Source organism: Trachurus japonicus, chromosome 15 (genome assembly GCF_045865225.1).
Source record: "Trachurus japonicus isolate A0001 chromosome 15, Traja_1.0".
Lineage (NCBI taxonomy): Eukaryota > Metazoa > Chordata > Actinopteri > Carangiformes > Carangidae > Trachurus > Trachurus japonicus.
Window position 1 is genome coordinate 26,990,685 of NC_140921.1, and position 27,699 is coordinate 27,018,383.

A 27,699-nucleotide genomic window follows, 5' to 3' on the forward strand; every position below is an offset into this window, starting at 1 on the left:
TTCTTCTCTTCCTGCTGTGAGAGCAGCCCCTGCATTAGTCTACCGCAGGCTGCAGCAGGTTTACATTTGACTGATAAGTGATCGCCTGATGCTCTGAGTTTTGACCAACTCCAGAGGTTAGCAGCTGTCTTCTGAAGCTGATTCAGAACATATGAAGTTCCACAGGCTGTCACACTCTGGGATAACTAATATGGAAACACTCGGTGGAATATAAACAAAAATAAATCTAATCAATAATCCATGAGTAGTTTTGTAAGGAAAGGAAGGAAAACAAATTCATTATAGACTTATCAGATTGTGTTTACTTTTTCATTCAGCGCAATACATAGTATCTGTTTCCTATGTGATGTAGTTATATGTGCATTATATTGGCTACACAATGCACATTTAACCCCTTGAAGGGATTTTGGCAAATTGGCCCATTGCCATAACCCCTATAGTCGAGTAGGTTTGTTACCTTTAATTGTCGGTGCAAGCTGTTTTTAGAACGGCGGAGCAGAGCCGTGAGCTGCTCAGAAGCTACAGAGGCTAATGGGATTTCTTGCTTTCCCTCATTAAACTCATCAAATACACAATCCAATAACTCCAAAGCACTCTGCTGGAGAAGTTGTGACCTGCACATTCACCACGCGATGAGATAATAACGGAACAGACAGACCCATTTTCGAGTCAAATGCAGAGACTGCTTGCTGAAAAACTGTCCTCGACAGGAACGCACATCAGCAGTTTTGCATGAATTTACCCCAAAAACAACTCTTGTCTTATAACGTTCCGTTATTATTTCATATGTGCAGGTCACAACTTGTCCACCAGAGCGTTTTGGAGTTGTTGGATTGTGTATTTGATGAGTTTGATGAGGGAAACCAAGAAATCCCATGAGCCTCTGTAGCGTAGCTCTGAGCAGCTCGCGGCTCTGCTCTGCCGTTCTAAAAATAGCTTGCACTGACAAATAAAGGTAACAAACCTACTGCTATGACTATAGGGATTATGGCAATGGGCCAATTTGCCAAAATGTTGAACTATCCCTTTAACATAAATAAAGTAAATACTCCAAAGTGAGCGTGATGCTGAGAGAATAAAGTGAAGTTTTGAAGTGAAAGTCTAGAGCAGCTGCAGGGTGTGTACCATGGTGTGTATCATGGTGTGTATTATGTCAGCTGAGTGTTAAAGGCCTTGTCTTCATCATATGCTTTAAAGAGCCTTTGAAGTTTGAAGGGGACGGTCATTGAGACTGTGTACTGCTCATCCTTGCACCTGATCATGTCTTTGACAGGTGCCATGGAGCTGATTGTGTCTTCAGTATTGCCAGTGTCACTCTCAGGCCTTGTCCACACAGAAACCAAGCTTTCCCAAAACAATCTTTTTCTTGTTTGTTGTAAAAAAGAAGTTTTTTGTTAAAACAGGAGCATAGTTGGGGTGGCATTTAGTTCACTTGGCAGAGCTGCCGCCCCATGTTGAGGCTACAGTCCTTACTGCAGGTGGCCCTGGTTCGAATAACGCATCGGGCAGCCCTTTCCTGCATGTCATTCCCCCTCTCTGCCTCCCCATATCCTGTCTTTCTCTCTACTGTGCTATCGATTAAAGGCAATAAAATGCCCCAAAATATACTTTAAAAAAAAGAAAAAAAAAGAAAGAAAAAAAACGGGAGCAAAGTTTGAAGAAAAGTCAGCGTACACAAACAACCACTGAAAATGACTCAAACCAGTGTTCGTTCCAGTCCAAATATGACAATGTAATGACTGCGTTTCAGTGCAGTAATGGAGGGATCTGACAGTAGTCCGCCGTTGTTGTTATTGTTGTGTGATGTCTAGAGGTGTGGCTCAGGTTACATGTTAGAGAGGTCGGGGCTATGACATCATTGGTTTAGTTGTCTACACAAAAAAACCTGTTTCCAAAAAATAGTGTTTTCGGCCTCCAGACTTAGCTTCCATAAGGAAAAGCAAAACGATAAACAGATATCACACTCTCTCCCCTTTTCTGCACAGTGTCGTAAACAAAGCTTGCAGCCGGTGACTCACTTGAGAACTAGTTATAGGTTGATCCAGGGCTCTAATGATCAAGTCTCATTTTCCATGTTGAAACACCTTTCTGATTTTTATTGGTGATTCATTCACAACATTTGCAGGAAAGAGAGCTAACACTAGCTAGATACCATCCTCTGTTATGTGAGGTGAATTCTCTCTAACACTGAAATGCTTTCCCCTTAAACACTTCACCAGTATCACATTCTGCATAGAAGTTGATACAATGCTGTCAAAGAAAGAAAAATGTGGCAGCACCTGGCAGAAAACACTCAGAAAGGTGTTCTCCAAACTGATTGTGTTCTGTTCTGGAGATGTGTGCAGGACATAATTGGCACATTAACATGACTGGACGGCCCAAAGACTCAATGTAGACCTCTATATGAAATTGTTCTACACTTCATTCATAATATTGCACTTATTGGAGGAATGTACAAAAACAGTTTTGTTCAAGTGTAAATGTAAGTACAGGAGCATTTCACTATGGGGATAGAAGGACATTTTATCAGGCTTCATGTTTAGGATTATCTCAGCTATTTCATTTTCATATACAAGTTAGATAATATTTTTTGAAGTATATTTTTTCAGTATGTTTTGCTCTGAGCAGCCTCTCCTCTGCTGCTCCTCCTCCGAGCACTGTGCAGTAGTGGTTGGGGATTAGCTGACTTGAGACCAGTATGTAAACCAAGTAAATAAACGGCAACTCAAACACTGCTGAGAAAAACACACAGTCTTATTTACCATTCCCAGGAAGCAATGGTCCATTGGTTGTGACAGAAAATATTCCAGACTCACCCTGAACACACACACACACATTCACACACACTCAGGTGATATTCTATTTAGCCTCAAGCCTCATGCAAGAATTCTGTCTGTCACAATCTAATCTGACACAGACATAACAATATAGTTGTAATGTAAAAACATGATATTCAGATGATTGGGTGGTTGGTAACTCAAGTTATTAAAACATTTAAACTTCTAATTCCAACTGCAATCATGTAAACCCACTATATGTGCTATTTTCACATTATATTCTTATTTTACACTGTATCTTTTTATTTTATTATTTACGGAAGCAGGTACAATAAAACATTTCACTGCACATTGTATTATGTATAACTGTGTATGTGACACATAAATCTTATCTTATCCTATTGCTCACTCACACTTCTTGTAGTGCATCTGCAGTCAAATGATAACAATAATTGATTGCCTCATTCATCATAAAACTCAATTAACATTTTACCGATTGAATATGACATAAGACTAGAAGCTCATATGGAGTTAGTGACTATACTATAGGGTTCCTGGTCACTGCCAGACAGCAACATAGAACCTGTCCAGACGCACCAAAAGGCCTCTGGCAGCCATTGTCTAAAACAAACAGGAAGTCAGCCATTCTGACTTGCAACTTGGCCCAATTCTTATTCTCATACTTTAACCAAAACGCCTCATTAGCGCTCCTTGGAAGTGTTCTAAAACACCCGTGGTGGTGTGACTCCACTCTTGAACACATGGCTGTATTCGAAACCGCATACTATACTGCTAGTATGTACTGATTTGGCCAAAATGCAGTATGCAGTATGCAAACAAAAGCAAAATCTACAGTATGCGAAAAATTCCCGGATGTCGTACTGATTCGGAAGATATCTCCAGTATGCATCTGACCAGTCTACATTGTGTACTGTATCCCACAATGCAATGCGCCCTTGACGTCTATTATTTATGCCGTGTACCGTAACCATGTTATATACAGTAGCTTAATAAAGTAAAACTTAATGCAGACTGATGTGTTCATTGTAAAATATTTATTTATTTTTGTAAATGTGGTGATTTCTGTACATACAGAGCTCCGAGGTAGCGTTGCTCTTCTGTCCAATATACACAGGAAGCTTCACTTTTCATTCAAACAAACTAATGCTACTGCCACAATTGTAAGATTTCATCAATTAAATCAACATTTATCTCCTAAAGATAATTTAACCAGCCGGTGGTAAAGCTCTAAAAACCTGCGGGTAAGTTAATTAGCGATCCTGTTCTCCCCCCGTGATGACGATGAAGGTTGGCCGGCTGACCAGCTCTTCAGAGCGGCTACTGCCTCTGTGAAGATGGGGTCGTTGCAGAGCTTCACTTCTCCGAAAAACATCAGAGCAAACTTCTAAACAGCCGTCATTTGGATAAACTGGCCGTATATTTGGGATCTTAACAGTTACTTTCTCGCATGAAAAAATATTAAAACTTAATAAAGTGACAGCACTAAATAAAATAAAACTGCTTTTCCCCTGTTTTACAGCTACCACTGCTGGTTGCCGCGAAATGCATTCTTGAAAACTTGTATACTGCATACTGCGATGTGGACTGTGTCGGTCTGCTGAAGTAGCATATTGAATCCCACATTCAGTACATAGTATGTAGTAGGCAATATGGTAGTATGCCTGCGGTTTCGAAAACAGCCCATCACTGTATTTGCTTGCCCGCGGAGCGCCACCTAATGGCCAATGAAAACATCATGTAATTTATCGGCCCCAGCAGGTCCTCACTCTCTTCTTCCAATTCTTCAGATCTACTTGTACTTGTAAATGAAATAGAAATAGAGTATTGCATCAGCCGGAATATACTGGATATTATGTGATGATGTAAAAAGGGGACTAACAACTATTAAAAGTGACAGGGAAAGAACAGTCCTATATTATAAAGGGCTGAGTGCAGAGTCTGGCGGCTGCTTTTAAGTGGTGTGCTCTGAGCTGTGAAGGCCTGCTCATTAAATTGCACATCATGGAAAGGTTGATTTGTTTAAATTGTTTAATTCAAATACTGAAACTCATATATTATTTATATCCATTTCATGTCTTTATTTTAATTGTAATGATTATGTCTTACGTTTAATGAAAACCCAGACATTGGTATCTCACCAAATTAGAATAAGTTAACTATTGTAACCTAACGGTGTCACTGTAATGAACTCATTAACACCTGCAGAGGTTTCCTGAGCCTGGTTCAGTAGCTCCACTGTCATGGAGAAGACTGCTGACCTCCATCATGTTCTACTTTATTGAGATGGACCTGTACATCTGAACTACAACAGGGTCCCTGCACCCTTTGACGTGCTGGGGCCCTAATAAAAAACAGTGATGCAGTAATAATTGAGTTTAGTTAGTAAAACAATGAAAACAGTGAAGTTAAACATTGTGCAGCAGAGGTGGAAGCCAAAGAAAGCTTATGAAAATACCTCTCCTATGTAAAAACAACAATGGTTGTCTTCAGAGTCAGGAAAACATGATAATACATTGCATAAAAAAGCAATTTACATACAAAATGATAGATAAAGATGAACAGATCCAATAATATTTGTTTGAACAATGACAGTGCAGTTGATTGAGGGAAGTCTGACAGTATGGAAGATGAGGAGGTGATGAAAAGTAAGAAAGTATTTATGACTTTACAGAAACAGCTTACGGCAATGTATTTGTTCATGTCTCCCCGTGGTTTCCATGGACACAGTTGATGTATTGCATTCCTTGAACCTGATTGGCTACAATAAACAAATCTGGATTGCCCCCAGGCTTAATCTAAGCAATGCCAGTAAATAAAAGAACATGCCTTACTGTAGTTGGCTGAGATTCTGATGTTTGAAGTGGTTTGTATCAGTTCTAATGATCAGACCAACTATTAAAAGGGAATTCCACTGGTAAGATATTAACCAGCTAGTTACAGACGGTGGGAAACACATAAACAAACACGGCCTCCACAAATCAACTTCTACTCTACACTTTAACACCCAGTCTTTCCTTTGTTTGTCTTTTGTTGGGTATCATGGCTGTAGAGTGTGTGTGTGTGGAAAAGCACGTCCTGGTTGCAGCTATTGAGGAATTCTGTTTGCATTGCGCCGCAGGCTCGCCTCGCACACTTTGAGAGGAAGGTATCACGTCCGCTAATGTGTGTGTAGTGAGAAAGAGGGACAGAAAAGTGTGTGTGTGTGTGGAGAGACAGGCAGGGAGAGGTGTGCCCCTGGCCTGTAGCCTCATGCCAACGCTGCGCTGCCGACAGCTGACGTCATGGAAACAAGCATCAGACTCTGAACTCGGGCACGGCTGGGAACGACCCACAGCGGTCGCTGGTGTTGACTACAATCAGCCGTGCTGCGCTGGCAGATCGTGACCCCCCCCCTCCTCTGTGCTCCCGCTGCGGCCTCTGATCCCTCCGCTCGCCTCTGCTTTCATCTTCTTTTTTTTATTCTTTTTTTCCAAAAAAAGAACAATGGATTACTTATTAGAAGCCACAAAACAATATGAATACAAAACACTAAATCACTTACAATTCTAGACAACAAAGACTCAGAAACATAATTACAAATTAGACATAGTGTATACACCAATAACATACATACAATAATATAAAGGACAACAACAACAAGAAAGACGACGATACCACAATACAAAGCCACACAAAGAAAACAATCAAACAAACAAAAAAACAAAAAAAACATGAATTTAGCCCAAACAGAAATATATAGAGACTGGTAATATACACAGATTGCAGGATAAAAAGAGAATCATATGACAAGTCAACTAAATTCAGAGTAACCCTTGGACCACAGCAACAGCTTTAGACCAATTGAGTATAGTTTCAGGTCTAGCATTATTAATCCTGGCTGTTGACCTCTCAAGAAGACAGACATCAAAAAACAATAAGAGCCAGGTTTTCTTAAAATCCATGATAGGTTCAAACCAATTCTTAATAATGGTTTTCTTGGCAGCCGTAGAAGCTGCTAGTATTATTCTTTCCTGCTGAAATGAAACTAAAATGTTGGGATTAGATCCAATAAGATATAGAATGGGACATAAGGGAAGAACTTTATCTATAATAATAGTGTTAATAGTGTCATTTATATTTCCAAAGAGGTTTGACAACTGAACAGAACCAAAACATGTAGAAAATCTCCTTTCACAGCCTCAGTGCATTTAGTGCAACAGTCGCTGTCAGTTATTTTCATTTTAAGTCTGCGCTCTGGAGTGAAATAAAATTTATGTGTGAATTTATAATGAATAATCTGATTGGCTAAATTGTGTTCCAAATGATAGACTCTGCTTTCATCTTGATCTGAGATGAGTTTTGAATCTCATTGAACAGCCTTGAGTGTGTGTGAAAACAGAAAGTACATTCTGTGTCATGCACTGGGCTTTTCACTCGACTTGGAAAGAATCCAAAGGGTGTTTCACAAAGGAAGACTTTGGTCTCGCACTCAATAAATTGAATTTGCACTTTAATCGTGTTGGAACGTCCTGTCATAAGGACGTATTTGCAGATGTCACCAATTCACTCTGTAACACCGCCCTAAACGCTGCACGCATCACCGCCCTAAGGCGACTGTATGCATTTCACACCCTGTCGACCGCCGCTGACGACTTGAAGGCTTTTAACTGAAGAAGTGCCGCATTTTTTTCTACGCATCAAAACAAATTGAAACACGGCTCCTTCTGCAACATCCTGGAAAATAAACAATAGAAGCTGTAAAACTGGCTTTTATAGATCTGCAATTACAGCGAGGTTGTGCAACCTACTGGTTACCTGCATACCTCTGCCTCAGAGCCTATAACTGCTGCTGCTGGAGGGAATTCCTTCATGAAAAATCTGTATTTATTTCACGATACACCTCGGTCATCGTTCACCAGGATGTTTCCACAGCGCTCTCTCTTTGACCTTGTATGATCTGGCTCTCTCTCTCTCCACATGCAACCGGCTCCTTATTTTGCAGAGGGGGTGTTTTCCTCATACCAAGCATGTTTGAAGCAGTTTTAGACAATCTTGAATGTTAACTTGTTTATTTTAACTCGTTTAGGAAGGTGTCGGCAGACTGCGGGCTGATTCACACCAACATGTCTGGCTCTCTTCTCTGAGTGACCCCGCAGCACAACATTACTGCAGCAGACAGACTGTAATCCAAACAGATTTACAGGAATCTGATTGTGAGGCTGTAATACTGTAAGGCTGCAGAGCAACACTTTACTGAGTCTCCTGTACAGCTGGTTGTAATGAAATGAAACAAAGTTTGTGCCGTTACTCATTCAACCTTTTGTTCTTAAAGGGATAGTTCACCCAAAATTCAAATTTCACTCATTATCTACTCACCCTCATGTCGACTAAGAGCTGTGAGAATTTTCAGAGTCCTCCGTTCCTTCTCTGAGTTACGGGGGGGGGGGGTCCTCGCAGCAGTATTTGTCCATATAATGGTTGTCAATGGATACCAACTTTCTTCGTCCAAAAAGACAAACCAAAAACCATCCAAATACCTCCATACTGCTCGTCTGTAATGTCCCTCTTGTATTGAAGCCCCGACATGAGAAATTGTTCTGAAAAAAATTAAATAAGTATATATTTTAAGCTTGTTTGTAGCGGAAGCTCCCAGTGTCTCGGTTCACTGCTCTTCCTGTGTCGATTTGCACTGACCGGCGGAACAATTTCTCATGTCGGGGCTTCAATACAAGAGGGACATTACAGACAAGCAGTATGGAGGTATTTGGATGTTTTTTGGTGTCTCTTTTTGGGCGAAGAAAGTTGGTATCCATTGACAACCATTATATGGACAAATACTGATGCGCGGACCCCCCCCCCCCCCCCCTCGTAACTCAGAGAACGCACGGAGGACTCTGAAAATTCTCACAGCTCTTAGTCGACATGAGGGTGAGTAGATAATGAGTGAAATTTGAATTTTGGGTGAACTATCTCTTTAACTGGTCTGAACAGTAGAGACAGTAAATTACAGGACAGAGTGCAGGAGACATCCATCAGGATTCATTACAGATATTTTACTCTGACTCTGGGATCACAAGTCACCTCAGTAAACGAGCTGTGGGCAAATTCTTTTGTCTTAAATTCAGCCCTCGGTAGGATTTCACTGGACTGAAAGAAGTTCAATAAGGGGAAAGTAAAGTTAAAGATAAAACTATGAACCATTCTTATTATGAAGGCTGGGACACATGTGATGATAAATGCTTTTCTCAAAGCCCTTGGTTCTCGTTTCCTTATTTCTCATGCCAGTGACTCCAATCAAATAGTGTTTTATGGCTTTCACCCGGTCTCAGGATATCCCAGTCTTTTTACACATAAGCAAAGCAGGGTCATTTGCCTGTTCCACGTGTGCAGTAGACTGAGTTAAATGGGAATCTGGCATGGCAGTATAAACAGTGCTTTGCATCACACCGCACTGAATTGGATAATCCCGCAGCTGATTTGCATTGGAAACTTCTCTGGACAGTCTGAGGCCAGTGATTGTGTCAGGTGCCGATGTGCACTCTTGTCATCTGTAAACTGCACAGATGCACAACTGGAGATTCATTCTCAAAACAAAACAGACAAACTCTTATCGCGCCATGGCTCCTCAACTCTGTAGAAAACTACATCCCAGCTCACATTAGAGGTGTAAACAGACTGCATGGCTCTTGACGCAGTCTTTAGTGGAGAGTGAGGTAAGAGCCACTTCTCATATTCAGGATCACTACATCAAGGCAATTATAGTTTTGTCTCTAACTAATAAAAGGCTACGTTCACACCGCAGTGACCTGACTCCGATTTGCTTTTGACAGTGTGAACAGCACAAGTCGCATTGAATCTGACATTTTCGAATCAGAATTAGGCCACTTTTAAACGTGGTACTGAATTGGATACAATTTTTTTGAATGCGACCGCAATCTGAACAGCCAGGTCGCATTTAACGCGACTTTGACATCATTCTGACCCGTGCTGCACTGTTTTGTAAATGAATGCCAAATAAAGTTGAGCCAGGAACAGAATCAAAACACGGATATCAGAGCAATGGTTATAGCGTAGTGGGGAGAGACGCTACTCTAGGGTTTGAATCCAACGTGATTTTTTTTTTTTAGCATTAAGCCATAAAGTCCTACAATACCGGTTGCCATGGGCGCTTCCGTAAACACTGTTGTGGCGTGATGTCATCAATGATCAACTGCGCATGCGGGTCACTTCAGGAGCGTGAGCTGTTCACACAGCTATCCGTTGACAGGCCACATTTAAAGACGTAATGTGAACAGCCAAACAAAAAATCGGATTTGAGCAATAAATGGGAATTGTGCATTAAGACCTGCAGTGTGAACGTAGCCTAACTGCATAGATTTCAGGATGTTGTGCATCCTGACAAACAAACAGAATGAGTGTAAACATAACTGTGTTGATCATATAGCATGTCATCAGCATAGGAGCGGTGGAGGTTGATCCTCCCCCCTCCTTTCCTTCCCTCAATCTCCCACCTCCCCCTTTACTCCTGCTGCTGAGACACCAACTTACTGAGGTTTGGGGAGTTTTGTGATGACATCACATCTTAGGAAGACTCCCTCATCTTTCTCTTTGACAGTAAAGCTTTGCCTTACCATAAACAGCTTCACCTCTTCTCAGGAACTTACTGTAATCATAAAGATCCAGAATCTTGATTTAATAATTAGGACATACACAGATAAAATACACTCATCAAGTGAATAGGACAGGTTAGGGCTCAACTTGCCCCACAGCTACCACATTGACTTTATTATTCACCACAAAATGGTTCACTTTCATGCTGGGTTTAACTACTTCATGTTGTAGCTCATTAGATACCACAACTCATGTATGAAACACATTCATAATGATCTCTTTTGGTCTAAACACGTTTCTCATGAAACTTATGATCGACTACATTCACTTTTGAGAGTGAAAAACATTTTTTTGGACATAAATGTCAAACCACTTTACCCATGTGGTTCTTACTGTACCTTCACAGACTCCATGTAATGAAGCCTTCCTCCCAAATGTTTTGGTCATGTGCTCAGGTTTTTCATATGGTTTCCTGGCAACAAGCAGTGGCTCAACTTGCCCCCTATGCTCACCTTACCCTAGTCTCCCCCACTGCCTTCCATAGTTTTAAGGCCAAATATGTGCAGTGTGCGCACAGGAGCCGGTTGTATCCATTTGTCTTCAGCCATCAGTGCTAAGTTAGCTACCGCTTGAGCATACATTGATCCACAGAGCTGTCCTTTTGTTGGAGGAGTCAATGCTGCCAACCCGCAGTCAGATCAACCATGGCTCTGAATGTTTGCGTGTAAACTAATAATAATAATACATTTTATTTATAATGCACTTTACATTTAAACAATCTCAAAGTGCTACAATGCAAACTTAATTAAAAAGAGACACAAGACAGAATGAATTAAGAGGCAATAAAAAGTGTGCTAAAATTTAGCAGAAAGCTTTCTTAATTAAATATGGTACTATAACTAAATATTTAAACTAAAAATTAAAAATTGATACAGTGCTTTTGAATATGGATACAGTATTGTGAAACGGAATAACACAATATTTCTGTGTACTGATAATTTCTTACACCCCTAAAATACCTCTATGTATTAAAGGATCATTTTACAATCTGGACCTTATTTCTAGCATAAAATACGATCATTTACTCACCCAGATAACTTTGGTGTCATTACAAGTCGTTCCGGGAGGCTGCATTGCGCTGCCCCGTGTACTCGCATTATACGGATATACGCGGCTCTCGGCTGGATCTAATTTCGTTAGAACGACTTATAATGACACCAAAGTTATCTGGGTGAGTAAATGATCGTATTTTATGCTAGAAATAAGGTCCAGGTTGTAAAAAACGGTAATTATTCTTTAAAAGTCATTTTAATGTAACTGTATAACACTAAACATAAAAGAATAACTTCAAATGTCACAACCTATAGGCTACTACTCTAAGTCCAGATGCTCCCCCAGTGCAGGAAGATGACACATATAGAGGAGTATGAGCTGTGATGATCGTGTCCAACAAACTCTACTGTTGAAACACACCTGGCTTCAGCAGCTCACACACCTCAGCCTGTTCATCACCGACACTGAGCTTCCACTGACACGTCCACACCTCCCTCTGTAACTGACTCTGTGCTCTGCAGTCATCCTGAAGCTGTTACTCCAGCCACACGAAGCGCTCACACATTAGACCGCTCACAAGCTCGTCAGCGTCTGACATCTTTGCGAGGTCGAGAATGGGTTCCATATGGTGTCGCTCGCTCTGTCCGTCATGTCAGCGCGGCCGGACAGGCTTCTGTCTGTCTCACCACCACGGCAGCTGTCACTGTCCGAGGGCCGCTCTGCTTGCTTTTCATCATAAAACCATCTGTTGTAAAAACGCAATATTTGGCATGTTAATGTCTCACCTCAAATGTCAACAGGGTGTTATGTTAACAGCGGTTGATTGGATTGAAGTGTTCACATGTTTTCTCTAAATAGTAGTAAGTCAGTGGTTGTGCGCTGTTTGAATTTGAACTGATAGTGCAGGTTATTCTGGTAATGAAATTACCACCTGTCTGTTTGCCAACACAGACCTGACTTTACAGCCTGGAAAGATAAATAGAACGTGGCCCATTAACACCAAGCATGTGCATGGTAATGTGTTCACACATATACATGTCCTGCACATCACATTTCAGTCGCAACCTCCTTGAGAGTGTGACCCTTTAGTTGATAGGTCCACTAATCTTTCCCGGGTTTGAGCTGCTGTAGGTCTCCACTGCCGGGTCACCCAGCTAAGTGACAAGCCATAGGTTGATGGAAAATCCATACTGTTATTGCCATACATTACTTTTATTTGATTGGGCCTGTAGTGAGCAGGTGGGTGCCGGTGAAGTAGCAGAGGGTCCAAGGACCATTTGTAGCCTCCCCCCCTCCCAATACCCAGTGACACTGATGTATGGCCCCTGACTGCCATCCATAGGCCGGAGCCTGTGAGTGCTTGTGAGTGCTGTAAATCACTCAGCGGTATTGATTCTCCATTAGAGGTCAGCCGCTCTGAACACCTCTGACAGGGCGATCACAAACACCTCGTCATGTGTAAGAGGGAATGTTAAAGGGGACATATTATGGAAATAGCACTATATATTGTATGTGCCTCTCTTTCCAACTAGTTCTTATTTTCACCTCTTTTAGTTTTTGTGGTCTAACTCTATATTCCTCTTCAGTTTTGTCTCCCTACTGGCAACTGAAGAAAGACAATGTTTGTAGATTGGTTTGTTCACCACGTTTTATTATTATATTATGGAAATATCACTTTTTGAAGGCTCTTTAACATAGATTTAGGTGTTTGTTTTGCCTTTTGGCCTCCAAAATGTGAGAATTGACAAAAAAATCATGAATTTTCAGGCTCCTGAGATTAAAATCCATGTGGTTTTACGAGCTGTTCCCACAGATGTCTTCCAGTGATGTAACTAGGATTTGAATTTGCATAACCCCACCCCTACCTGGTACCATTTGGCATTTAAAGGGACAGGCACTGAAACCAGCCGTTCTGAACAGGGCTGTTTAGAGAGGATGAAAAGAGCTGTGATGTTTGATCCTTGGGGGATTTTGACCGAAGCATGTCACAGACATGTCTTTAAGACACCTGGGAACTATTTTAATTTGTGGAAAAGGGGGCAGAATACGTCTCCTTTAAAGGAAAGCCACACCGGGTCACGTGATGCCGTGTGATTCCGATGGAATCACTAATTCCAGTGAAACGACACACCACGCGCAGCAGGTTTATATCATTTCAGACTGTGTTTGCTGGAGTTTTGCCCACGCTCTAATAAGCCCTGCTGACATATTCCTGGAGCAGAGGAGCTGTTATTGTGAATGATATGTCAGCACAAGTGGTGACGTGTGAGCATCTGTCACACCCTGCTGTACAGTACATACAGCACATCCCTGCTGCTGGATGAAAAGGGGCCGACATTATGCTTGTGGAACAAGCTCGCTAAGTGCCTTCTGCCTACATTAGCATGGCACTTTGTCTTGTGTAAATATAGTAGCGTGTCACACAGTGGAGTCAGGAGGAATTGTGGAGCCTGAGGTGTCACAGTCGCTCGGCTGAATAATTCAGCTTAAGTTAAAGGGATAGTTCACCCAAAATTGAAATTTCACTCATTATCTACTCACCCTCATGTTGACTAAGGGCTGTGAGAAGTTTCAGAGTTTCGGCATAGAAGTGCATGTCCATATAACGGTTCCAACTGTCTTCATAACAAAAAGACACACCAAAAAACATCCAAATACCTCCATGCTGCTCGTATGTAATGTCCGTCTTGTATTGAAGCCCCGAAATGCGAAATTGTCCCGAAAAAAATTAAATAAGTCTATATTTCAAGTTTGTTTTGTAGCGGAAGCTTCTCAAAGCTCCTCTTCCCGGTTCGTCAAATTTGGACGAACCGGGAAGAGGACAGACCCTGGTTCGTCCTAATTTGACGAACCGGGAAGAGGAGCTTCCGCTACAAAACAAGCTTGAAATATAGACTTATTTAATTTTTTGCAACCATTATACTGTATGGACATGCACTGCTATGCCGAGACCCCCTGTAACTCAGAGAAGCCACGGATAACTCTGAAACTTCTCCCAGCCCTTAGTCTACATGAGGGTGAGTAGAGATAATGAGTGAAATTTCAATCTTGGGTGAACTATCGCTTTAAGTTAAGTTCATCACCAGCAGATGGGACTGAGTGTATCGTTGCTCCAGCTGTTATGGATGGACCTGCAGTGAAACATGTGTTTGTCCCTTTCCCTCCTGTCTGACCTGTTTCTCTCTCTCTCTCCCTTACAGACAGTACAGTCACAGAAGCCTCACTTCTTGGCAGTGCACTGTCAAGAGGTGGGCGGGAAGAATTATGAGGAGTCCATGTCACATGTGGACAGCTTTGTCAAGTAAGTACCGGGCTCCTAATGTGGCTGTTGGTAGTAATTGCTGTGAGTGAAGTGGTAATTGCCGAGCAGCCTCTCTGATAAGGAAGCAGCCGTTAGCTGCAGGTAGCAGGCTGTGGTAAACTGAGTGGACTGCTCCCCCCACTGGTCACATCCAGGCTGTACGTCAAGATGCCTTCTAGTCCAAATCTAGATTCATATCACTTTGATCAAACTAATTCAACTTGACAAACACTTCAGTCACTTGCATTGGATTGATGTTTCTGATATATGTATTTGTGTGTGTGTGTTTCGTCCATCAGGGAGCTGCTGTCCAGTGATGCCATGAAGGAGTACAGCAGAGCCCGTGTCTACCTCGATGAGAACTACAAATCCCAGGAGCATTTCACAGTAAGTCACATTTTTTTATATTATTAAAGGTGCAGAATCAGAATCAGTAAATGAGTAAAGTGTATTTTGGGGTTTTTTGCCTTTAATTGACAGGATAGTTGAGAGAGACAGGAAATGGGGAGGCAGAGAGAGGGGGAATGACATGCAGCAAAGGGCCGCCCCATGTAGGATTCGAACCGGGGCTGACTGCAGACAGGACTGTAGCCTCTGCACATGGGGCACCTGCACAACCTACTGAGTTGTACGGTGGCCCTAAAAGGTCAATCCTAAAGTGCAAGACAACATCACTTCACATCACAACATGCATAGGCTACTTAAAGGGATATTTCAACATTTTGGCAAATTGGCTTATTGCCAATTAGAGTAGGTTCATTACCTTTAATTGTCGGTGCAAGCTGTTTTTAGATCGGTGGGGCAGAGACGTGAGCTGCTCAGCTAACGCAACGGATGCATGGTATTTCTACGTTTCCCTCATCAAACTAAATACACAATCCAACAACTCTTGTGGACAGGTTGTGACCTGCACATTCACCACGCTATGAAATAATAAAATATAATTTTGTAACAGTATGACATATGAAGCAAATACTCAGAACTACTTGCGCTTTTGAAATCACTCTGGGGTGGAATGTAGTTCCGGTTATGTATTAACCTCTGAAACAACTCTGTCTCGTAACGTTCCGTTATTATCTCATAGCGTGGTGAATGTGCAGGTCACAACTTGTCCACCAGAGTGTTTTGGAGTTGTTGGATTGTGTATTTGATGAGTTTGATGAGGGAAAGGTGTAAATAACCTTGCGCTGTGCAGAGCTCATGTCTCTGCCCCGCTGATCTAAAAACAGCTTGCACCGACAATTAAAGGTACTGAACCTACTACTAAGACTATAGGGATTATGGCAGTAGGAGAATTTGCTAAAATGTTGAAATATCCCTTCAAGAACATGCACGGTGCAAAACTACATAAAGTCAATGTATATTGCACAGATTCTATATAAGATAACCAGACTCACAGTAAAGTAAAGTTTTGGGGGTTAGTGGATGTTTGCATTCAGCTTGACCGTGGCTCTGGGGGGAAAAAAAACAGTTTTTGAGTGTGTTTGTCCTTGATGTGATGCACCTGCAGCGCCGCCGCCTCGCAGAGGGCAGCAGGTCAAACACATGATGTGAGCTGTGCTTTGCAATGTTTCTCACCCTGTTTAGTTTAGACAGTGAGAGTTGTGGATGTCATCCAGGGAGGTGAAAGGGGGGGGGGCGGCTGATGATTCTCTATACCGTCTTAGTGACTCTCTGCAGCCTCTTCCTGTCTGCATCAGTGCAGCTGGTGTACCACGTTGAGATGCAACACGTGAATGTGAAGTTTAGTGACCCTGCATGGATGATAAGGGAGATATATGGATGGATGGCTTCAGTCATCTGGTTTGACTTGATCTATAGGTTTTTAATTATGTTAACAAGCATCATTACTTTTCAGTTTCAGAAATAATTCTGTCATCATCGTATCATTTTTATTTTAGTCGGGACTACACATACAGTAAAATATACTTAGAACATCCCAAACATTTTCTTTATGTTCAAAATTAAGTTTTCCCTTATTTCACTTAAACCTGAAGACCACAGAGTAGTTAGCCTACATCAAACCAGATAAGATAAAGCAATGAAAATCCTGTATAGCAGAACATTTTCCAACTTGTCTAACTCTGAACAATGTAACTGCAGCAGTAGCAGTGATGTTGCCATCAGTAGTAACAGAACCAGTTTCATCAATCAAGACAATTGAATTATGAATATTGTGTTTGGTTTGAACAGGCAAGCCGTCTGTCTGATGTCACTGCAGGGAAGTGTCTCTGACAGTGACAGTGAACATGTGTCACCACTCCGGTCACTCTGTGATCACAGCTCTTAAATCAGGCAGCTGCTGTGGAATCTGGATGTGGTCAGATTGAAGGAGATAAAACACAAACAAGTGCATGTTCGGTGTGAAAAGGTCAAATCCCTTGTCGCAAACAATTTTATTTAGTGCTCGGCTCTGAACAGTAAACATGTGAGTTCAGATTCAAGAGTGTGTGGACTGTCGAGCCATAACAAGCTGTGACTTTATAACTTAGACCCACTAACAAAACACAAGAGCTGCACTGACCTGCAGCTGGTGGCTGAGTATCTACTGTATGTAGATACAAACATGCGGCCCGTGGGCCAAAACCGGCCCGCCAGAGGGTCCAATCCGGCCCGCGGGATGAATTTGCCAAGTATGAAAATCATTTTAAAGACAGAAGAGGCATAATCGCCGAAACTGCACATGTTTTTCTCAGGAAATTAGTTTGTTTATAATATTTTTTGTCAAAGGATAAATAATATACTGTAAATATCTTAATAATGTACTTGTTTGCACTAGAACAAAAAGAAAAGTTTAGAGTTCTTGTTATTTATAGGTTATTATGCTCTTATTTTACCTGGTCTGGCCCACTTGAGATCAAATCGCGCTGAATGTGCATGGCCCCTGAACTACAATGAGTTTGACACCCCTGCTCTATGAGATCAAGTCATCAAGAGTCGTAAGACACAAAGAAGCATTGCTTTGAGTACATGATAGTCTACTCAGGACTGAATGTAGTCTCTTAGAGGTGTAGTAACACCACATGGCCACAGGATGGCAGTAGACACCTGGAAATAATGCAGTCATCAGCCATCAGGTTAAAACTTGTAAAATGTTTTGTGACTGCTTTTGTTTTTTTTGTTTGCATTGATACATTCCTTATTGCTCAGTTACAGTTACCTTTAGTTAACAATAGATAGACATTTAAACCAATCAATAAAGGAGGTATTTTTTGCCTGAATTGAGATGTAAATATCTAAACTTATCTAGTTTTGTAAACACGTGTGAAGATGCATGATGCATATAAGATAGCATAATCTTAGTATAAAATGTTTCCTGTTAAAGTGGTAAATAATGAACATGGCAACCCCCTATGAACCTACAGTAATATGGCCATGTATGAAATAGTGAGTCCTTATGACAGAAGCTCTTAATGTTGGTCATTCATCGATTTCCCCTCAGACCATCAGCTGTGATGAGTGTGGCCTTTTGGTGGAGCCAGATCCTCAGCAGTGTTAAGAGCAGCAGCAGATTGAAACCCTGTGCTCTGTGATTGTCCTGAGGAGTACAACAAGCATTGATTCAAGTGTAGTTTTATGTCTGCAGCTTTAATTGACAGCCTGTGGGTTTGTCAGATGATTATCTCTGCATTCCTGGGTGATTATGTGGAGAAATGGAGTGCAGGGCGGCACACACCGATGCTGCGGGCCTCGTTCGGATACCGAGCCGGTTTTTTTTTTGGCAGTTTTTTTCTGTGATCGCCGAGCCGTGACGAGCCCGTGGTGGTTCTTCTCCTCCATGTTTTTTTTGGGGGGCCTTATCACCATGCTACGCTGCACCTCCACAAACGCTCATAAATCACAGCACCCGCTGAGTCACATTTGCTCTTTTCAAAAAAATATTACAAACATTGGCCTTTAGAAAGTAGAATCATCTGCCATTTCATATAAGCGCCCGCTAATATCCCAGCAGCATCATGAGCTTGTTTATTTAATGGTGTTTGTCTATAGATTAACCTTTTTGTTCCGTTCACATTTTCATCAAGTAGAGATTGCAGTCTGGGCTTCTCTTTGTGCAGCGGTCGGAGGAAAGAGAAACATCTGATGTGCTTTCTATGATGTTGATATTGAAATCCTGGCAGTGGTAAATATGAATAGACTCTCCAGTCTTTCTCACACAGGGCTTGCCATTTAGCTTTGATGACATCACCCGTATTTGTTTTCTCAGTCTTCGATCCCCCCCACCCCAACCCCCCTCTCTCCCTTGCTCCGGGGATAATTGTTTGTTGTCTGCCCCCCACCTGTCAATTTTCAGATAATGTAAGTGGGAACACTTTTCTGCTGTGGAGTGTGTGTTGTGTTGTTTTTTTTTGTATGCAGTTTTGTGTGTAGTTTCTTTGCATGTAGACAAGTGGATGTTTTGGATGAGGAGTGTAGTAATGTAGCGAGTGTATGCTAAAGGCCAGTCACATTATTTACATGCCTCTGGCCGCTGTGGGAGTGTGTTTGAACTGTGTCAGTGACAGACAGGAATGTGATTGATAAATGACAGTGTGAACTGCAGTTATGAGAGACCCTTTGTTTATCACAGCTGAAGATTTAGTTGATCAATTAGGAGATAGACACGAATGTAAACAACTTTCTTTCCTTTTTTTTTTTTTAAACAAAAATGCCAAAATGAATATTTGATGCTTTTCTCTCGCAATGAATTTAATTTCCTCGGGTTTCGGAGCATTGATTTGTGAAAAAAAAATGAGGATCTGGGGAAATTTGCTTCCACTTTAAAGACCAAAGACTAATTGAGAAAATAATCATCACATCATTGGTGGTAAATGAATCATTTGTGGAAGCCCCTGACTGTTTAAGTGGAAAAAAATATCTATTTAACAAGTGGAGCTGGGTCTCTTTGAATGGGAGCATATCAAATACTAAAAATACTGGAAGTTTGAAATTCAACAGCCAGTTAAAGTAAATCAGTGGGGGGAAAGGAAAGGGAAGGGAAAAGGGAAAAATTGATTGATTGATTGATGGATTGGCTGCTGATGTATTTTTTTTTCTCTTGTTTTGTTCTCTCTCATCACAATTTCTCAATTCATTTACTTTTTTTTGGCTGTGTTTTGGGTTTTCTTGTCTTGTGCTGTGTCGTGTCTTTATGTTTGTTCTATATTGCACAATTTAAAAAAATAGATAAATAAATTAAAAATATATAAATAAATAAATCAGTGACTCAGTCAGAAAAAGGAAAACCACCTGATAGATCCAACCTGTTGATACATACTCCAATCTTTGCTGCAGTCTTAATTCCTTCAGATCAGACCTGCTTATCATTTCTTCATGCTGAAACGCTACATGTTGCACCTTGCTGCTGAATCTGAACAATGAGAAGTGCAGGCGGCGGCGAGCCGGAGCTCCTCCTCTCATCCCAGAGGAAGGAAGGCCGTGACGGGGGGGAGGAAGAGCTTGACTGACACTTCCCCCTATGGCTGAGTGCGGTGCCTGGTGTTTTACAGCCCTGTTAAGGTATACAGCAGGTAAAATGTCAATTAGGAAGGCCCGCCCTGATAACTGAACTCCCAATCCACTTGTTCTTGGCCATTAATATTTATGGTGGGCCCGGCCCAGGAGCTGCAGCCCCGTGTCATCTGGAATGATGTGTGCTTATGTTACCGCTTCCTGACACACGCTCGTGCTCGGGTGTCCGTGCAGTTCAGACAAGAAACGCCTGCAAAAAAAAGAAAAGAAAAAACCCTCATGCACAAACACGCACATACACACGCACAAACCATTGTTACTAATCACGCAATGCACACACACACACACACACACACACACACACACACACACACACACACACACACACACACACACACACAAGACAGTGACACACACTGCCTCCTCAGCCCTCAGTTGTTCCAGGGCATTTTAATGGGAAATTAAAGGCATCCCTCATGTCTGTGGTCTGCAGGACAGGAACGAGAGCAGCGACAGAGGATAAATCAGGCTCTGTGGCTTGACAGGACACCGCTGTCTCCTTTTACCCAGTGTGTGTGTGTCTGTGTCTGTGTGTGTGTCTGTGTGCGTCTGTATGTTTGTTTTCACCCTTGGAGACAGAGTTATAGTAGGCCGGCACTGTCGTGTCTAATTTGTGTCATGGATCTGGTGGCAGTCGCTCTGGGAGTTCAGTTCACATCAGGCTCTTGTACATGTTTACAGTTTCTGATTCAGGCTAATTCACATGTAGCAGAGTCAGACGGTGAACACACATGACACCAGGAGTGGACGGTGTAAACAGGAGGCTTTGTCACTAGATAGTCAACCTCCGTTAAAATACACACGCTCATTCATATCAACAGAGTTCGATGGTTATATACATACACATTAACATATTTTATTGAGACGCCTTATTTTGATACAGTGACGTACATTTAAGTTTCTCTTATATTTCTGAGACTTTTATTGGGGACTGTAAACTGCCCATAGGTGTGAATGTGTATGTGCAGTGCAGCTGATGGATGGATGTACCAACAGGCTACCAGATCTTACTGCAGTGAGACACAGACCAGCAGCCAGTGTTATCACTAACTACTGTAGTTCAGAGTCACTGACAAGTGAATCACAACATAACCAGAAACATGTTGTGGACTATGGAGTTAGATCCTGATTTGTGATAATGTAACTGCAGTGGAAGTTTTTATTTTCAGATCGTGCAGCTTGGTTTTATTGTATGTCATGAAAAAGTGCTGGTGTAGTAGAGATGGAAGTAACTTGAGAAGACATTTTTATTATTATTATTATTATAATTATTGCAGTTTTCCACCAGTGTTGCCATACCAGTACTGCCATAGAAGCATATACAAAAATTTCAAGGGATATTTAAACATTTTGGCAAATTTGCATATTGCCATAATAATCCCTATAGTTGTAGGAGTAGGTTCATAATTGTAGGTGCAAGCTGTTTTTAGATCGGTGGGGCAGAGACATGAGCTCTGCATGGTATTTCCACGTTTCCCTCATCAAACTAAATACACAATCCAACAACTCCATAACACTCTGGTGGACAAGTTGTGACCTGCACATTCACCAAGCTATGTAATAATAATGTAACATTATGTAACATTACAACACATGAAGCAAATACTCAGAACTACTTGCACTTTTGAAGTCATTCTGCCGAGCAGCCATGTCTGGAATGTAGTTCCGGCTACGTATTTGCCTCGAAAACAACTAATTACTATTTCATAGTGTGGTGAATGTGCAGGTCACAACTTGTCCACCAGAGCGTTTTGGAGTTGTTGGATTGTGTATTTGATGAGTTTGATGAGGGAAAGGTGGAAATACCGTGCGCCGTGAAAAGCTTGCGTCTCGACCCCGCCGATCTAAAAATAGCTTGCACCGACAATTAAAGGTAATGATCCTACTCCTAAAACTATAGGGATTATGGCAATAGGCAAATTTGCCAAAATGTTGAAATGTCCCTTTAAGATGGATTAATAAATCGTGATGTTAAATTACACTGAGACATAAATTCTAGTCTACATGTATACCATCCAGCCCTAAAGCAGGTGTGAATCCTGACTTGTATGGATCTGAATGGATTGTGTGGTGATTGTGTGGCATAGTGAAGTGATTGTGCGGTGAATAAGGATGTGTACCTGTTAGGCTGCATGTGAGCTTAATTTAATTTCACATGAAATTAATGTAATGTGAAGTATATTGCATTTTAAATGACCGAGGTGCTGTGTCCTCTGAAGAAAATTAGCAACAATACATTTACAGTGAGAAAGCTGCTGCAGGATGATCAGATAATTGGAGGAGCACAGGGTGACATACAGGGGGAGTCAAAATCCTAATTTGTGTATAATCTGATTTCATAAAAAATGCATTTGAGGAGCAGCAGGGTAAATGAAAGGGAGCAAAGTAAGACGTATCAAAAACAGAATAAAGACATAGCTACTGTAGATCCTACAGGGAAACTCTCAATACTGTGTGTTGTATGCAGAGTTTACAATGATGATAAAGGTTTTCTAATGCAAAGACAATTTACAGGTGAATCCTCAATTCCTCTGAGGAAAAAAAAAATTCATCTTTTTGCTGCACAAGTGGTTTAAATTGCCTCACATAAATATTTGTCAAGTGTTAATACATTACATTATTTTCTTACTTAAGTGTTCAATTTGGTTTACAGTATACAGGACATACCAATACAAACCAAGAAACTACTTGAGAACAGTAATGATTAAGACACAAATAAATGATAAGAATTCTAAACTTAATATTAATTCCACACTCTTTTATGCATGAATAGTGATGTAGTCTGATCAGAGTTCGCCCTTACGGTTATTTTGTTTGAGGCACTGGAGGAAAACAGAGGAGTTTCCTTTCCTTTCAGACGTGGATCATAAATCAGCAGGGACAGTGTAGAGCAGGTTAAACATGAGACACACACAAATACAGAAAACAAGTCATCATTCAGGTTGTCTTTCAGAAGGGAGGCTGCTAATTTGACCCATCAGCAGCAGCCACATGTTAATGAGTCACAGAGATCTTATCTCTACTCTCTAACTCTGAAGGGGAGACACTACAGGCGAATAGGGTAAAAAAACAGATATCACCATGAAACTTCCCAACTTTATCACTTACATTAAGACAAATATTGTTTTGTATTACAATTTTTGTCAAATTTTATGTTTAAATATGTAAATGAGCCAATATCTGGTAAAATATGCACTAATTTGCATACATCTCCAGAACCAAAATCTGAAAAATGGATAAAGCCCCTTTCAAAAATGTTTTATTTTGTTGACATATTAGAGTCAGACATTTTTACAGAGGGGATTTTGGATTTTCACTTTGTAATTGAGAAAATACTGTCACCAGCCCAAAGAAATCCAATTTCGCTATGTTTTTAGGAATAAAATGTTGTATAAATCAGGTTTTGAATGATATATCAACAATCCCCTCTGTAAAAACCTTCAGAATATAGACAGGAATAAAACTGGAAGGTTTGGATTCTGTAGGTGCTGATGAAGTGGAGATTTTGGGTTCAGAGTCTGAGGAAAAACTCATTTTGAGAAAACGGCCTTTAAAGACATGTACTGTAAAATTCCATAGATTGTTAATGTAAACCATACTTTTACGATTGGTTGCAGATATGGATGAGATGACAATTTTTGGAGCCTACATAATTGTTCAGGAGAGAGAGAGCTTTACAATGATACCTGACATGACATGGGTCAGACAACAAACACAGCACAGTCTGTCACAGTAGCATGTTCACTTTTGGCGAATTTAGGAGAAATCTACCAACAAAAGAGATAAAATGAAGTAAAATAACCACCTTAATGTGGATTTTCTACCATTTCTTTCGACTTTTCTGAAAGAAGACATGTTAAGGAAGAAAAATAGCCCAAAATCTCAAAATTGATCAGTGCATGAAAAACAGTGTTTTTGCCTGTAGCGTCTCGCCTGAAGTGAAAACATTTCCTGATGGAATGATCAGCAGCATCGGTGTCTAATTGTTTTTGCCTTCCCCTGCCTGCTGATCTCTGGTCAGCAGAGTGGCCCTGTCAGTAGAGCTCCCGGCAGTGCTCAGCCTCGCTCCGCCTCAGAGGTGAGTCCTTCATTCTCAAGCAGGCGGCATGCTGTAATGCAATCATCGCTACCACTCTGCTCGGCCAGGAATTTATGAACACTTAGTGTCCCTCTGTGCTGACAGGGCCTCAGCGCCACTGTGTTTATGGTATTGCCCAGAAATGCGTGTCACTCGCATTTATCGCCTTGTTTTTTTTTTCTTTATAACTCCATCTTATATCACCCCCCTGTTCCACCTTTTTTTATGACAAAACAAAACCAGGTTGCATATAGAGATTATATATACTTTCCAGAGAAAGTGGGGTCACAGAGGAGGGGTCTCTGTTGGTTTTTACACACAGGGGGGTAACTAGCAGGAGCAGCTTCTCCTCCTCCTCCACCTCCTCCTCCTCCTCCTCCTCCTCGGTGTGCTGTGTTTAAAAAGACTGCAGCAGGCATATAAAGCAGGTTAAAATATTGCAAACTAAATCTAAGAGAGCTCCTATTTCAATATGGCGAGAAGTACGGCACTGACTGAGGCCACTTGAATGGAGTAGATGTCAGCCCGGTAATATGGCCGGGCCATAACTCTCCTCGGCCATCACTCATACTTTCAGGGCAGACATAAGTGCATATGCACACAGTGTCAAGGCCCAACAAACACCCACGGTGAAGAACGCGCGTACACAAACACACACTCTGGACATGTGTTGAGCGACAATCAATGAAACTGCCATCAGAGCTGAGTTATGAGGCAGAGAGAGTGGGCATTCCCCCCCGTGTGAAAATATTTTGACCGAAAATGTAGTTATAATTAATGGATTGTGTAAAGAGGTGGCAAAAATTGATGCATTTATTACAGGGAGTCAGATCTGTAGAACCGAGCCTTCTGCCCCCCGCTGGATCATCCCTGCACGACACACACACACACACACACACACAGACACACTGCCACAAACTCACAGCAAGCTCCTCCTCATAAACACGCTCTGATAAAGTGTTTACCTGTCTGAGTGTGTGTTTGTGTGTGTGTGTGTTTTGATGGGATGTAGCCGAGGGAAGTAAATCAGTTGTGTTAGAGGTGGTCCTGTTGTTGTGTGTGTGTGTGTTGGGTGCAGGGTTGGAGGGGTGGGAGGTGAGGTGTGTGTGTGTGTGTGTGTGTGGGGGGGGTGCACAGATAATGATGTGGTTCCAGCATGAGGCGGGCCGGGTGTACCTCGCACACCGTCCATTATGATGTGCGGGCCCCAGCCACCGAGGGGGCAGAGTGAAGGTGAGCCTGTCATATCGATCTTTTTAGTGCTAAAATATGAGCCACTTTACTCTGCTCCCCGGCGCGGTGATGTGAAAAATAATAACTCGGACCCAAATTAAAAATATTGATCGCTTAGGAGGTGTTGAGAGCAAATAAACACCCTCTGAAGGATTTTTATCCCACCCCACCCCCTCCTCGTCCTGTTCCCTCCCGCCCAGTGAAAGGGGCCAGGTCAGGGCTGGTAGCAGGCTGAACTGTATATATATAAAAAATATCCCACCATCTTGTTGCTCAGTGACTTCATACACTAGATAAACTACAGGGTCAAAAATAACCCATAATGCGTTATTTTTTGACCCAACTCCTGGGTTAAAAAAGGAACCAACTACTTTCTGGGTTATTTCAACACAGAAAATTGGGTTTTCTTTTTAACCCAACTTTTGGGGAAATTACTTGACCCAAATGTTAGATTATATTGACTACAATGTGGGGTTATTTTATCCCAACATTTGGGTTAAAATGTATTGTACCCACAGCAGGATTCAATCCTTCAAACAACCCAAGAATTAGGTTAAATTATAAGCTCTTTAACCCAGAAAACATGTTACTCTGCGTAAAATAACCGATAATTTTAACCCAACACAAGTAACCCAGAAATTAGGTTAAAGAAATAACCCAGTAGTTTTTAGTGTGTAGTACCCACTGAGCCTCTTGATGCTCTTTGTTGTTCACACACATACACACACAAATCAACAAGCAACCATCTTTTCATCTACTCTCCAACACTGATTGATCGAGTTTTGACTTCATAATCTGGCATTAGCCCGGCTCTATTCAGGTAACCCCCCCCACCACCACCACCCCTACCCCTCCACGCTCTCGGCCACCACCTCCTCCTCCTGAGTCATAATTTTTTGCACATCCAAGCTTGACTTTTTTATTCCTTCTCGCCGTAACGGATGAGCTGACACGGGGCCATCAAACGAGTGGGAAAACAATTGCCACAAGGTTAATTTTATTGCCTGTTCCATGCATTTGTGAGCAGGCGGGAGGTGTCCTCTGCCCGGGTCCTGATGAATGGCCGCGCCGAGTGCTCAGGAATGAAAATGAGAGGGGAGAGGCCAGGCGCAGGAAGCACGGCGTCCCCGCCGCTCCCACCTGAAATTGAAATTTTTCTGACATGCTCAAAATTGGTATTCTGATATATAAGAGAGGGCGATGTTCCATTTAGTTTGATGATGAGAGCCGTCATGTGTCCCAGTCAATTGCGTTTACGACACCCACTTTACCTCAGACATCTGAAGAAGGTTAATATCTGCTCATCCTAAATGGCGGATGTCAGATTGTCCAGAGTCTGTAGGAAAATAAACTACTTAGTGTATCTAAATGCTGTCGTAATACTTGGCCGTCCTGGATGCGGCGCTATTGATTGTCCACAAGGACGTTTGCTGTGTTTTGAGGCCAAGGCGCGATGAATAGATATTTGATGGAGCGTGGAGAGCGGGGCTGGACCGGACCAGCATCTGCATCTGGGTGCTGTGTCAGTGGGGATGAGTGCCAGGCGTCGGGGCAGAATCACACGCTGCCTGTTGACATCAGTGAGAGGCTGTGTGGCCTGGCCGTATCCCTGGTCCTCCACTTGAGCCCGGTCCTCCTGCTGAAAGCTCACTCCTGTCTGCTGGCTTCAGGCCCTCGCTCTCTCTCTCTGTGTATGTCAAGGTTATTATAGTTTTAAAATTTTCATTAGTTTTTATTTTTATTTAGTTTTTCAGTTTGCTTTTTTTCATTTCAGTTTAGTTTGACTAGTTTTAGTTTTTATTTCAGTGGTTCCCGACCTTTTTTGGCTTGTGACCCCATTTTGACAATCACAAATTTCTTTGCGAAAGTATAAAATGCAGTTGTCGTGTGTGTGGTGTTTTTATTCATAAGGTTTAAAAGAATAATAATCAGTTAAATATATATATTTATTAATATTTTTTCTTATCAATTACTTGACATTTCAGGTGACCCCATTTGAATTCCGGGCGACCCCACGTGGGGTCCTGAAAAACACTGTTTTATTTAGTCTTAGTTTTAGTTTTTCAGGTTTCAGTAGAAAGCCTCTGTCAGACCTCTTAAGATGAACTTTCACATTTGTGGGATTTTTCTCTTGC

General features: G+C 41.7%; 1 protein-coding gene across 2 annotated transcripts in view; it reads left to right on the top strand.

Moving 5' to 3' along the window:
- The window catches only part of inpp5a (inositol polyphosphate-5-phosphatase A), a 174,041-nt gene that overhangs the window by 50,088 nt on the left and 96,254 nt on the right, over window positions 1-27,699 (top strand). For both annotated transcript variants that reach the window (XM_085800826.1, XM_085800825.1), the window contains exons 3-4: window positions 14,642-14,742; window positions 15,042-15,129. In XM_085800826.1, the coding sequence (XP_085656952.1) occupies window positions 14,642-14,742; window positions 15,042-15,129 (189 nt within the window). The remainder of the gene's footprint in view (window positions 1-14,641; window positions 14,743-15,041; window positions 15,130-27,699) is intronic.